The sequence below is a fragment of the Falco biarmicus genome, chromosome 7 (genome assembly GCF_023638135.1).
Source record: "Falco biarmicus isolate bFalBia1 chromosome 7, bFalBia1.pri, whole genome shotgun sequence".
In the NCBI taxonomy this organism is placed as follows: domain Eukaryota; kingdom Metazoa; phylum Chordata; class Aves; order Falconiformes; family Falconidae; genus Falco; species Falco biarmicus.
The window spans coordinates 10,139,208-10,153,871 of record NC_079294.1 but is presented as its reverse complement, the minus strand read 5'-3'; the positions used below and the strand labels follow the sequence as shown (position 1 = coordinate 10,153,871).

General features: G+C 37.0%; 1 protein-coding gene across 3 annotated transcripts in view; it reads right to left on the bottom strand.

Moving 5' to 3' along the window:
* Positions 1-614: 614 nt before the first annotated feature.
* Positions 615-14,664, bottom strand: part of SEC23A (SEC23 homolog A, COPII coat complex component) — a 30,896-nt gene continuing 16,846 nt past the window's right edge. For all 3 annotated transcript variants that reach the window (XM_056346485.1, XM_056346486.1, XM_056346484.1), the window contains 9 exons: positions 13,501-13,590; positions 12,435-12,541; positions 11,269-11,422; positions 10,465-10,542; positions 9,255-9,416; positions 8,025-8,111; positions 6,437-6,592; positions 5,757-5,822; positions 615-2,352 (listed from right to left, as the gene is read on the bottom strand). In XM_056346485.1, coding sequence (XP_056202460.1) covers positions 2,263-2,352; positions 5,757-5,822; positions 6,437-6,592; positions 8,025-8,111; positions 9,255-9,416; positions 10,465-10,542; positions 11,269-11,422; positions 12,435-12,541; positions 13,501-13,590 — 990 coding nt within the window. In that variant the 3' untranslated portion in view covers positions 615-2,262. The remainder of the gene's footprint in view (positions 2,353-5,756; positions 5,823-6,436; positions 6,593-8,024; positions 8,112-9,254; positions 9,417-10,464; positions 10,543-11,268; positions 11,423-12,434; positions 12,542-13,500; positions 13,591-14,664) is intronic.

Below are 14,664 nucleotides of genomic sequence, written 5' to 3'. Positions count from 1 at the left end.
TTTTGATTTTAAATCTTGATAACTCTCAGTCACAACAAGCAGCTTGCTTACCCTGGTGTAGCTCATCGGACCCTCTGTAAACGTGCCAGAGGTATTAGGTCAAGTAGACGAAGGGGATGCTAACAAGTTACCAGGACTGGGCGGCCTTCATCCAGGAGTTCTGAAATAAGCGAGACATCAAAGGGAGGAGATGCCAGTGAACACATGTAACTGTCATTACAGTCACCACGCCAGATCACTGGCAGACTGTTCTCCATGTCACTGTCATCCACAAAAAGGGCTGCTGAGGGAATCCTACAAGGTACAGGCTGATGAGTCTGATCTCTATCCCCGGTAAGACAGCTGAGGCCGTAATAAAGAGCAAGACTTTTGGGAAAGTCAGCATGATACCTATGAAGGAAAATCCTGTCTCACTAACCACACTGAGTCCTTGGAAAAAGGTGAATAAGCAGGAAGGATACCTGGATTTTCAAAAGGTCTTTGACAGTGCTGAATACTTGAAGTTACAAAGGAAGCTAATGTTGCCAAGAGATTGGACAGAAGAACCTCTAACAAGGTGAAAGCTGGTTAAGGGTAGGAAGGAAAACACAAAAAAATCCATCCATTATCATGACTTGGTGATGAACTGATTTATTAGTCAAACAGTGCGTTACTGACAAATAAATTGGACATACTTCATTTACGAGTAATTTTTTTAAGCTGCTCATTAGCTAAAACAAAACAAAGTCAAGAGGGCTACTGAATTTTTATCTCCTAAACTGCCACTAGTGTGAACAGTTTAGTATCTCTGAAAGTTGAAGAAGTTCGATACCAATTATTACATGAATAGAAGTGCTGAAGTGATTCAAATTGTATCGTTACTACCTTTACTTCCACATTTCATTTCAAGCACCAACAGAAACCAGCACAGTAAATACAAGAAGTGAGAGAAAAACATTTATTTTATTTGTATTGAGGCAAAAGGAGCTCATCTCATTTAGATCAAAGAAATGGAGAGCTGTAGTAAAGTTTTGGAGAATTTAGAGAAAACAACCCTCATGCTTATCACATCACTATATGACCGAATTTCCTATGTCAAAACTCTCTCTCTCATCCTTTAGACTTGGCACAAATTTTTATTGCCCATTACCTCATTTCACATCTTTACTTGTCAAAATGTCCTATTACTTATGTAAACATCTGTTTTATGTGTAAACTTCAACGAGTAAATGGGAAATCAGACTAATTTATCCACCCTCAAAAAAAATCAAGTATGAACTAAATATCAAATTAATTACATCATATTCCATACAATACTGTTTCAACAAGAACTATAGCCTGTTGAATTCACAACAAAAAGGATGCAGAAACAAAAAGCAGATGTGCAGTGTCATGCATTATTTTAATAACATTATAAGGCAATAATAAAAAAGGTAAATATATATATATTCTTTTTTTAAGTATACTCGCCAAGGCAAAAATCAAGGCTGTACTCTTAGTCAGTTCGTTTTAGTAGTGTAGGATTTTTCGCAGCTCAGGCTGTGTTACCTTTTGAGCATATTCATCTGTTACAGTGATAACAGATACTTTTGTCAAAAATAACATGTGGATTTAAATTTTGTGCAATAACAGATATTTTTTTTACTTTTTCAGTTCAAACTCTTTATGTGGAAATAAAGAAAAACTCTGTTCCCCCAAAGAATCAAGTAGAGTAAGTGGGAAGAAATACTTGCACATGAACAATAATATCTCTGCAGGAAAGAAAAGTTCAGCACCCTAAGTCAAAAGACTGAGTTAATACCATTTTTATATGCTTTTTTCTTGCTTCTTTGTTCACTTCATGCTCAAACTGAGTAAGCAAAAGCTGTCATGTGGCAGTCTCAAAAGCCCAACATCACCAAAGATTTCTTTTACTGTTCAACGTGCCTTTACAGTGCGTAGCAGGATCAACCTCAACCGTTTAAAAAAGGAAGCTGAAATCACATCTCAAAGTTGTTATATAATTACTTGGAGATCATTTAGTATTGCAGTAATCAAAACGACTGTTCTTTTTGCTCTAATTACAACTTAATTTAATCTACTAGTCATTTTTACAAACCGCAGTTCACATTAAAACATTTGCTGATAACAAAAGCTTTTCTTTGAAAACAACACTGCTTTACATCTAGTCAGGCAGCCTGTGCATATCAGAGCGTTCTGTCAAGAGAGACATGGAAAAGGGTAAAGCAGAAAAAGCTGAAACATGGCTACAGCTTATCTGTGCCTTTAATGCACTGCAGAATCTCAGGCAGCACTAGAGACAGCAAGTTTCTTCAGATGATCCATAAATACTTGCAAGCTGACATCATCAGTAAGAATGGGTGCTCCAGACTCCTAGAAAATAAAACAGGAACTGATTATACTCATTCTGAAGAAAAAGCATTTTAAGGCACAGTATGTTCCATTAAATAAATGCTTTGTAAATTTAGAAAGACCTTAGAAGGATATCATTGCTGAAATCCTCTGACAAAAAAAAAACAGCAGACTGTACATTTACATAGATTTTCATATGTTTACATAAATACAGGCACAAACCACAACTACACTCTCTTCCATATTAATGCAGACAGCAACAAGCTGCAGCATAGCAGGATATTTATATCAACCACACAAACCTCAGGTTTTGACAGCTGACAAATACTAACTTAGAATTTTTTAAAACTAAGACTTCCACTCTACAGTTCCTGTATCATTGCTACCTAAATGAAGTAGATAAAAGGTGAAAGAAACAGAAACATGCAAGTGACACAACTAACCCATCGATATCTGTCAGTCAAACTCCAACTTAGCAAAATGGCAAAATGAGAAAACAAATCCACTAAGGGTCTGATCTGACACCGAGTCAAGGTCAGCTATCTTTCTCAGGGAAAGCTGGGCTGATTCTCTCCTACAGCTCTGTGTCACCTCAGAGAAATACCAAAAACAACATCTCAAAGTCATGCCACTGCAAAATCAGATTACAACAGATTTAAAAAAACCCTTCTGGGTGGATTTTGGAATTTACTCTTTAACCTCAGAAGTAATTTTCAGAAATTCACAAAGTTCAAAATGGTCATCTTTTAATTCCTATTTTTAAACAAACTTACAGCCTAAATAAAACAGCAGGTGGCAACTCTGCAAAGGTTACATAGCAACTCTCAAGTCCTTTGAAACCAATCTGCTACTCCTTCCATTTACAGATGTAGGAAAAATTCCTATAAATCTCAGCAATTCAACCTTTTCAGAGGTACTAAGCACCCTATTTCCAAATGAAATCAGAGCTGTCTGAACTCTCGCATGTCTGTGTTTTGGACAATTTTGTAAGCCTGAACGAGACTGCTTAGAACTGGTGCCCCTTTCCGAGAACTGGCCAACTCAGTTAATCATCAAGGGACAAATCCAGGATCAGCAGGAGTCCTTAGATCACTACAATACACTTGACACAATACACAGCCACTCTCAGGGAGGGCCCACTAAATTATCTATCAGCTGATGGTGGTAAAATGAGAATAAAGGGTGTTCTGCTTCCAAGTCAGCCAAATGCTAAGCATGAGCTCCCTTATTTAAAAAGCCACAAGGGAATTCCAAGTAGTTTAATTCTGGGGCAGAAAATGATTTGCCACCTTGTGCCTTACACATGGACGAACAGTCCCTCATCCTCTAGTAAATGAACCACCAGAAGAGTTGATAGACCCCTAAGAGATCCCTCACAAAGACTGTTAGTGGTAATCCAGGGTAATTAAATCCAATGGACAGACTCTATTCCTGAAGATGAACACCTCGCTCAGTGTGCACACAGGCAGCTGCTGTCACCACTACTACCACCAACAGCAGTAGCTTTGCTCTGAAGACTGCTCATTCAAAATTTTGATCTAAGGCATACAATGAGAACTTTAATTAACAGTGATCTGGTGAAAGCTAGCTGGCCATTTGCCTCATCTTTCATTGCAAATTCCCCATAGTTACCAATACAAACAAAGATTTAACAAAATTAAATGGCCAGAAATAAAAGCATTCTCAAATAAATGCCATATCCAATATAATGTGAAAATTTCAACTGCATCTTCAAAGACTAACCAAAATAATAAACTTGTCATACAGCTCTACCATTATTTTCTGAAAATGTTTTCTGTACTAAATAAGGCACCTACCTACTAAAATTTAAAAAAAATCTTTACTTACAATATTAAGAAAAACAACTACATTCATCACCTGAAACATCGTTTCAGTGGTGTGCGGGTGCCCTCTTCAGTTCAACGTGGGCTAACAAATTTTTCTGTAGACTTTCAGTTATGCTCAAAATAAAATTTCATGTAAGTCATGAAACTCAGGAAGCTCATGAGAAAAACAAAAGCAAAATCAATTCAGTTTAAAGTTTTCTCCCAACAGTTACATTTCTCATTTAATAATTTGTACTTGGTTCAACTTTGCTGACAAAAACCCCTGCAACCTAAGGAGGGTATTATGGTGAACACATGCTGCAACACCACTGGGGAGATTAACACAGCATTTCTTATGTTACCCTAGAACTGAATTATTTTCAACATTAAAAGGGGAAGCTGTCTTTTCTAGTATCTATCAGTTTCACTTGTCCAGCATGAACAATTTTCTTAGAGATCAGTTCAAGAATTGTTCTTTATTTGTATTTACATTTGGAATACTGTTTCACTTGCCTACTAGTTAAATGAGCAGGAAACAATTGTCCTGTACTGTTGGAAATGTCAAAACTTCAAAAATTTCCATGTAACGTTTAGATAAAAAAACAAGAGCTTTCAAACTACAGGATGTGTGTGTATGCTGTGGAGGAAACACGATTAAGAGAGACACTAAAGATTGCTGGCTAGGTTATCAACTTTGAAAGCAAGACAGCTGGGTACAAATAGTGCTGTCCCTGACACAGTACAAAGTTTTCAAGTGTTTTCGCTCTGGATCTCAGTGGTCTTCATTGCCAGAAGCTTCATTAGAACCAGGATGTCCCTATGAAAACGTACCCTGATAAAACTTACCTGACAAAAATCACTGCCATAAAAATGCTACAGAGCTCTCTCACTCATGACCTGAGCACTGCATGCCCTTTAGCAAAATACTTTAAGTACAGTTAAATATGTAGCTTCGACTGTCTGATGCCATTACGTTTTCATCAGGAAATGGCACTGCACTAGTATTCACCCACAGCAGTGTCGCTCTTCCCACTACAAAAGCTGAATGTGGAAAGAGAACATGGAACTGGGATGCAATGTTCAATAACACAAGCTGCTCCAGAAAGTTTAACTTTTGAACACTTATGTAACTTCCTTTCTAAAGACAGTATTTTAAAAGCAGATTCCTGGTCACCCAGGCCACAAAAATTCTGGGAAACGTCAGTACACTGATACTGGTGCACATTTCAGTTCTTGCTTATAACTTAACTCCAAAATGTATTTCCCCTACTGCAAAAAGGCCCCTTAGTCATTATGTGTGGTAAGCACTCTTATTCCAAGGAATCTGAAGGTGTCCCTCTAAGAAAGGTGGCAACCTTTCTTTTTCTATGAAAGCAACCTAACAGAAGCTTACAACAGCAAACCAGATCATTTTTCTCTGAAGAAATGAAACCGTTTTTCTTAACTTTTTGCAATTTTGGTGGCATCAGGCCAAAACTACATTTCTTTTTCAGTTTCAAAACCTGGCATTATTGTTTACATGTACATGATGTGTCACTTGATTTCTGAAACAGGGAAAAAAAGATCGTGTACAAGCTTCATCAGCAGATTCATACTTACCTGTCCCCATGCATACATATTGTTATGAGTCTGAGAGGGATTTACTTTTGAAAGCAGGAAGCGAGCCTTTAAAAAGCAAAACACAGGCAACAAATTAGTCTTCTCAAATAGAAGTTTCTTATATTCAGAATACATTACATGTGTATGAAATAGGTCACCTATTATTTGGAGATACAACGATGCACAGATACCTATTCAGAAGAGCAAGTAGCACCTCTATAAATAAAGCCACTCCCTGGATTCTATAGCTATAATGCAGAACAGCTAACAACTTTTCAATGCATCAAAAAGTAAGCTTTTGTATTTTCCTAAGCACTAGCAAAGCAAATGTGCATATGACTAAGATATTAATTAATAAGTTTCAAAAAATCAACACAAAGAGTAACTCCAGTGTTGTCCAGAGACCCTGAAAAGTATTCTCCTTTTTGTCCTACGGACTTCACACAAGGAATCTTAAGAGTCCAAGTCAGTATGGTGAAAATAGTAGTAAATAACAGGATTTATATATTAGCCAAAAAGTTACTATTGAATACCTGGCTCTGTAAAAGCTTTGAAAGTCAAAATGTTCCCTTGCAATTTACATATATTTTAGCACAGAAAGGCATCTTTGCTACCAAAAAAGTCTCACGACGTTACTAACACATCGCTTCCCAGATAATGTAATATATACTTTACCATACCTGGCTTCCTCCATGCTCTGTATCAATGTATCTGGGCATTGGAAATCTGGAATGGAGAATTTCTTGGGCATCATCTATTGGAGCTTGTAGCAAGTGGTGGAAATTTTCATATTCAGGCATATCTTGGTAACCTGATTTACGCCACTGAGCTATGGTCTGGAGATAGGGGGAAGAGAGAAGTTTAGAACTGATTCACCAATCTTTCTTAGAGGATACACAGGGCTTTTCAAAGGAGAGTATGTGCCATTGCTGGCCTCTTTTCTATCACTCACCCCTTTCTGCCCTTTAGCATGCAAGTTAACTCTTAAAAGTCAAGATGTGCAAGTAACACGCCACTAGGTTTTGGTTGGTTGTTCGGGGTTTTTTAACTCAAAACAATTTGTGGTCCATCTGTATTTCCTTTTTTTGTCATCCTTTGTATGCTACATATTTAGCTCAGGAAGTCAAGGATGCTATTTACAGTTCTCTAATATGTATGCCTATGACACAGAAGAAATACAGATTTATACCAATACTTATCTTTCAGGGCCTGTAGTACAGCACCCCCACCTGCTAGGAGCGAAGCCGGCTGCTCAAGGTCAGCTCAGTGATACAGGCTGTAGTTAAGGAAGACCTGGAGGGAGCCTCAGCAGAGGGTTCCCACCTCCCTTGCTTGGCAGCCCTGCCTGTGCCTGGCCACACATCCCACTCACCTGGATGCCCACCCGGGGACTTGACTCCCTGGCTTGAACTGGGATCTGCCTCATCCCCACCAAGTTGTCTGGTGACCTGGATTGGAGGCTGAGCCTGGCTACTGCCTGTAAACCGCTCTGCTTGCTTTGCTCAGGTACCGTGGGGCCAGGACCTCACTGGTGAGGCCTCTGCCTACCTTGCCATCAGTTCCCTGTTCCCCTGCCCCTAGGGAACAGCCCAATACTGCTGCTTCCTGACAGTATCTTACAAAAATATAGAGAACATTTTTCTACTTAAGAAGCATTAAAAGTTTAGTAACTATTTTTAAAAGTGCTGCTATGAGGACATGATCCAGAACAGTATTCCTCAAACTGTCAGCTGAGCCATTTACAGTTGCAAAGCAGTAAAAAGCAGCAATGCAATTCCTCCAGGGAAGCAGAGCACTAGACAAGCATTTATATTTGTATTACTTGGGAATGTCTATCTACCTAACTGCCAGGAGCAGCTTCATTCCTCCTGGACAGTGCAGATGAATGGCGACTATAAAACTTGGTGTTCTTACTCCCTAGCCCCGAAAAACTAATTTAAAAGTCTAAAATAAATGAGTGAAAAGCAGGAGGGGTACAGGGAATAACACTCTCAGAAGCTGGAAAAATACTGATCTAAAACAAATAATCTGCATTTTGAAGCTAATTCATCTTAAACCCATCATAACAAACAGGACCAAAACATCAAGTAGTGTCAGGTATCTGTATAGGCATGTCAGGTTACAAACTACAAACACTAATCAGGAGTTTGCTATCAACCATGCAGATGAGAGGTCAAGCCCTGGAGTGCATTAAAACTGGGGCTTGACTTTCACAATGTAGCACTCCTATAGAAAAAGAATATTTATGTAAGAAATTACAAATCTTACCTCTCCATGATAAATAAGGATCTGGAAAAAGGTGTCCATAAGGAGAATGCGATCTGGTAAAATGCTGCTGCTGTCCAGAAGAACAGGCTAAGAATTAAAAATAAATAATTACCAACTGATGTGGAATTGAGCAATCAGATGGCATTATCAGCTTTTTGAATCATTCACTGAATCTTAGGAACTTTTTCGGTCACTTACTAAAGCTCTGTATTTGCTCGTTTTCATGTTACATATCTGCAATCCACACAAACTCAACCTAAAGCTATCCAGCCTGATCCTGAACATATAACTTTATGAAAGTAATAAAAAATGTATTCAAGAGCCAAAACTTCTTTCATTATTATGCACTTTTCTAGTCTTTCAAGTACTTCCATATTCACCTATGAAATACCATTAATTTGAACGGTATTTCAACGTATAAAGACTCAGTAGTTATTTAAGTATAAGATCTGAGGGTTGAGGGTTGCTTAGGGTTTTTTGTCTTGTCCTTGCAGCTATTATTACTGTGCATATATATCCACCAATACTGCATATAGTAAATACTAATGATTTATGACAATCTAATGTAATATTTAAGGTTTTATTCACCTTTTTAAGGGCAGTGACACTACACTAGCACTATATGATTGAATTGAATCAGTACCATATGATTTAACTCGACCAATCTTATTAGGGATACCAAAAATACTAACTATTCCAAGAATAATAAAAAAAACCCCAACACTATTACTCATTCTACACTGAGGTGTCAGCTCCCACTTGATCATGCTTCTCCTCTGCATCACCCCTGTGACTAGCTGTTACTCATACATGGGAGAATGATCTTACACCTGTGAATAGCTCTTCACAAACCACTCCATTACCTTAAACTCTCTATACTTATTTTCTCTGTCTTACAATTTCCTCACTCTCTCTTATCTATCAGACTCCTTTTGTTGTCTCCTATCTTACACTTGTTTCACAAGCTTCCTGGAAGATCATCTTTTTATTTTAGGTTTATACAGAATGTGCCACAATAAGGTCAGTTTGAAGGTTTTTGTTCTCAAGGCCACTACATCAGAATTCTGAGATATGCCTTGTTCATAGTATGTTCTGTATTAAATGAATTTTCTTTTTCATGCAATAGATTTTAAAACAACCTGGTTTATAACATGCAACAGGGAGGACATCAATCGTATCTCTCTCAAAACAGCACCTTTTAACGTACTATTATGTTATATACAACGTTACCTCCGGAGGCCCATTGAAAGAGTAGGCATAAAGAATCGGCTGAACCATGATAAGTGACTGGGTTAGATCTTGACGCATAAAATGATGACGATAGTATGAGCTCTCATCTGGACTGTTGTTAAAAACTTGTAAGAAAGGAGATCTTCTCAAGTGAAACATAAACTGAAAAACAAAAAAAACATTTGTTTGAACTTTCACAGATAAAAAGGAGAGCTGTACAAGGAATGTTTTCCACAAACTACACAAGACCAATGCCACAACAAAACTGAATTCCAAATCCTTTAACATTTCTAACTTGTATATGCACCTTTGACAGTTTTTATACACTCTCATGAGTGTAACACAGATCAGAATGGATAAACCTACAAAGCAGCTTTGAACTAAGAGAAAAGTTTAGTATTTCTTCTCCTGTACTAACCAATAAATAGTATGACTGAATATTGCCAAGCCACCCCTTTACTGCAAGTTCTACTATTCCTATGAGGGAGGCTGCTGTGCTTGAACACACAAGGTAAATTATAGCGTGCGAACAGACAAAAGAACATTAACCACAGCAAAGTTGAATTTTGTTAGTAAAATGGAAAAAGCAAATCCTTTCATTGCTGAATCAATCTCTCCACAACACTTAACACCCTGAGACAGATCCGTAGGTAACTCAAACGGAAATATCACGGAAGACTATGAAGAGTCCAAAAGCAACACATCTGGAGCGATCAGAATGGAGGAATTTATCAGAAATTATTATTAGCCAAGAAACTATTCGAAGTTTAATATAGTCAAGCTCAAGTTCACCAGAGGAATGTTTCTTTTCAGGTCAATATTATAAATCATACAGGAAAGTAGAAACAAAGCAAAACCGTATCTCTTCTCATGTTTTTTTTTAATTTCTTCCTTAAAACTTCCCCTTAACAGAAAAAAAAAAGTGTCATTATCTGAATTAAAGTAACATGAGGATTCCGCTACAGAAGAAATGAAAAATACACACAAAGGAAGTTTAGCTGTAAGGACAGAGGGCAAAAGGGGGCACAGCAGCACAGACAACAGAGGTGATTCACCTCATGTTGCATGCCAGACAGTAGGCCTGGGGGCAGGGGGGCTTTTCATTCTAGTATCCAGTGTAATGCCTTATTTTACTGTGTGCTACAGTGCCTCTTCCTTCACTAAGCATTGTCTTTTTACCCCTTATAGACACATCTTCCCTTCCACTCACCTGTGGGTAAAGTGAAAAGGTTTCTGAAAATCTGAAAGAGCTTGGATCATCCTTGTGATACTCTCCAAATTTCTGACACTAGAATAAAAGAAAAAAATTATCCAAATTAAGAAACATACTTGCTTGCTCATGCCATTACTCTAAGTTTGTTTGGTTGTAATAGACACATGACTTGAGGTGCTTACAGCTTTCTAAGCAAACAGAAACCTAGCAAAACCAGTGATGTAAGTTCTTTCCTTAACAAGCAGTGATTTCCTTGCATATGAGGCTTTAATGGCTTTTGGGGTTTTATTCTCCAAAATCGGTCAGCAGAGTTAGATGATTAAACAGCCCTGGAGAACATGTTTAAAATTGAATTACTAATAACTACTTGTAAGAAATAATTAAAAAAAAACCAACAGAAAATTGAACTTTTGAAAATAAAGAAATTCCAAACAGTTGACTTTTTTTATGCTAAAAGTCTTTCCTCTACAAAATCATTAAAGGTAGCAGAAAGCAGAGAAAGCTTTAATTTCTGCTAATCTTGTGCTAGAATTACTCTCAGTTGTTGGCAACTACCAGCTGCTGAGGAAATATTAATAAATGAACTAAAAACATACCTGCTCTTTTTTCCATTTAAAATAGAAAACCTTAGTTAAATTCTGCATACCTACTTGTGGAAATGAAGCATTCAGTTCAATTTTTTATTTGGGTTTTTTTGCCTTTTTTTTTTTTAAAGAAACAATAACTGAACACTAGTCATTTCAGAATTATAGGCATGGAGACAAGAAACCAATCTAAATCTTGTAATATAGTCCTTTTTACCAGTCGTATAAGTTGTCTGTCCAGCCACCTAAGCACATCAGGCCCCTCTTCTGTCTCTGCCCTATACACTGCCAATCTAGCCATGAGAATCGCAGCAGCTTCCTGGTCAAAAGATGCAGCAATGTTTTGAATCTGCGTCTGTGCATCTGCCCAGCTGCAAAAGAAAAATACAAGTATTTGCATCACAGTGAAAGGAAAGATGTCCAACCTCAAAATATCCCTTCAAAATCAAGGCAAAGAAAGCAGTGTTAGCAGTTTAACAAAGTCATGCTGGAGCTTCAAAAATCTACCAAGTGTAAATGAGCAGCCTCTCAGTTAACCATTCTTTAATTAGAAATGTCCCTTATATGTACAGATGCCGTGCAACCAGTGAAATAAAATACAATGCCACTTAAGAAAGTTAAAATATTTTAAAAATATGAACTATGAAAGGTAGGTTACAGAAAACACTGTCCATGAAGCTAAATCACACATTCCCACACCAGCAGTTTTCTTGTGCATCTTCCTTGTTCTTTTCAATTTACAAGGTGAACTATTGATCTGTCCTTTTATCAGCCAACCAAGAATATTTTACTAACATAACTAATACAAGTTAACGAGAAATTCATATCAACAGTAAGGAAAATGCTTTTTTGATAAACTGAATTTTCCATTAAATTAACCAATCAATCTCTTTCAGCTTAAAGGAAATGTCATTGGACATTGAAAAATGCCTGCGTAATGTTAAACATCACTTTCTAAAACTGTGAAATAAATTGAATCAAGGAAGCTGAGGTACAGGTTGTACACAGAAGATCAGGTATTTCCAACCTCCTGAACTGCAGCTAGCACTCTCACGTTAAGTTATGAAGTGATCTTTGCCATTCCCTAAGTCTGATCACCTCCTCAGTTCAGGCCATGGAATTTCACTCAAAGCTTCCTCTTCATCTAAAATCACCTGGGTTACATCAGAGCACTCCCATAACATCATTATACAGCCACTGCAACCTCTCAGAGAAGAAACAGCCCACAGAACAAGAGAAGCAACTGTCTCAAAGGTATGATCATGCCTTCACCACCTGTGGCACTGCATATCTCAGAACAATAGACTGGTTACGATATCAAAGATTGAAAGGCAAACATACATCCTGCTCCTCCCAAAATGATTCATCACAAGTAAAACATACTTTCTGGCAACTGTGGTCACTCTGATACGTCTCTGTCCACTGGAATGCTGGTACTGAGTCACAAACTGGATTGCACCACGTCCTCCTTGAGGAATGGGAGCATTGTGCTACGTAAAGGAGGAAAAAAAAATTAAATGGAGGGGGATTTCAACAGTTTACAGTATAATTCAAAAAGGTATAAACAGATTACTAGAAAATGGTAAAATTAATGAATCCCAGAAAGTGCCACTGAAACTTAAAGATTGGATCCAGGTATAAACTGAAATTTCAAAACTCTGGTCAGCAGAAATACAGGTTTATATGCTGCTAGCAAGGTAAGTAATTCCAAAAGGGAAGGACAGCTGAAATCAACTATTATATACTATGACTAGACCAGTTTTATAGCTATTAAGAAAATGAGACCAAAATAACTAAACAAAAAGGAAAATGAAAAACAGCTAAGGTAAATTCAAGTTTTCAAACCTTTGCATGGCCTATGAAGAATGCAACACAGCATACTAAACACACAGAAACTATAGTCAGCTCACAGTTCCTGAGCTTCATATATTTGGCAGAAGGGAAAGTACTAGAAGGACGTACCACATTTGCTTGTCATGTTTTTATCCTCTTTCCTACTACCCCCTCAGCATGACTGGCATTTCAATGAAGCCAGTCTTTACTTGCTAATACTGAGCAATTAAAGCACAAATGAAAATTTAACATTATGGAGTAATTACTTTGTAACTAAAACATCAGAAAAATACTGGAAAGCACTTTTAAATATACAAAATAATTTTTATATATTGCAATTGAAATATATTTTAATTATTAACACTCTGAAAAAGAAAACAGAACTTAGATTAAGACTCTATCCAAAATTTGTAGAGCTCTTTGGTTCTCATCATATCTAAGAAGATCAGCTCATCATTAAGCTGTTAGTGTCCACCTCGAAACTTTGACAATACAAAATGGCAATATTGTTTGTATCCCTGCTACTGCACTTGAGGGAACCACACAAAAACACAGGCTTCAGCAGTCACATGAAATAAAATTACTGTGTTTAGTAGACATGAAGACAAATTATTACCTGGTTGACTACCTCAAAGTACAGTGCAAGTGTTGTAGTAGGATTAAGCCCACAAATCTTCCACTGACAAGTACCTCCTGTTCCAATCTCCTGTAGGGAAGATTTTATAATAGTTTTACAAACCAGAAGTATTACCTTGTTTGTGAAGTACAACATCTGGCCATTACAGGTAAGTGTTTATGACTACGATGTCACAATTTTTCTCCCTGCTCACTCTGTCAGCTTCTCAGACAAACAGAACACACAAACAAAACAACCGTAGCGTTGAATGCAGGAATAATTAAAAAAGGAGACAGTTGCAAAAGACTAAAATATTAGAAAGACAAGGAGGTGGCGTTAGAAAAACGGGAAACATCAGAAACAGGAAAAAGTACTAGACTGGTTAAACAGTCTCAAGAGTAAGAAGCACATGGAAAGCGGAACAACTCTTCTTCTAAGTCACATCAGTAAAATTTCAAGTAGCTAGCTTACACAGTATATTGTACATAGTTACATGGTCTCTATTAACTAACAAGGTAACTGTCTGCAAATAGCAATGTATTTCAAGTGACAATTCCTTTCTGTCATCCAAAAAACAAATACCTAGCAAAACCAATTAAAATAATCAGTCATCTGTAATGGACCCAGTGAAACCAAACAAAACATTCAAGGAAAATTAAACTGGCATTATTGTTGCTATGCTTGTATTCTCTGTTAAAAGCCTTATGGCCAGAGTAATTGTCCATTTACCACTTCGAACGAGCTGTGCACATCTACATTTTATTCATACATTTTACCTCAAAAATTTTAATTCAGGTAACTTCAACAAAAAGGTTTTTGGAATAGAAATTAATCACGACATAATTGCAAGGCAACAGACAATAATTCACTATTAAATTTTCTAGTACATCCTGTGATTTAGATATGTAGCCTAAATAAGGAGATGTACATTTAATTGGGGTTTGGAGTTTTTAACTTTCATTCTAATATATGAACTCTTTCTGGTGATGAAATAAGAAAATCTGTACCAGACCACAAAAAAAAAAAAAAAAAAAAAAAAGCTGATTATATTGAGATTTTTAGTTCACAAAGATGCAATCATAAATACAAGGAAAATTTAGGTGTGAAAAATGCTTGATTAAAGCAGGCTGTTTGTAAGCATTTTCATACTGGTACATGCTCTAT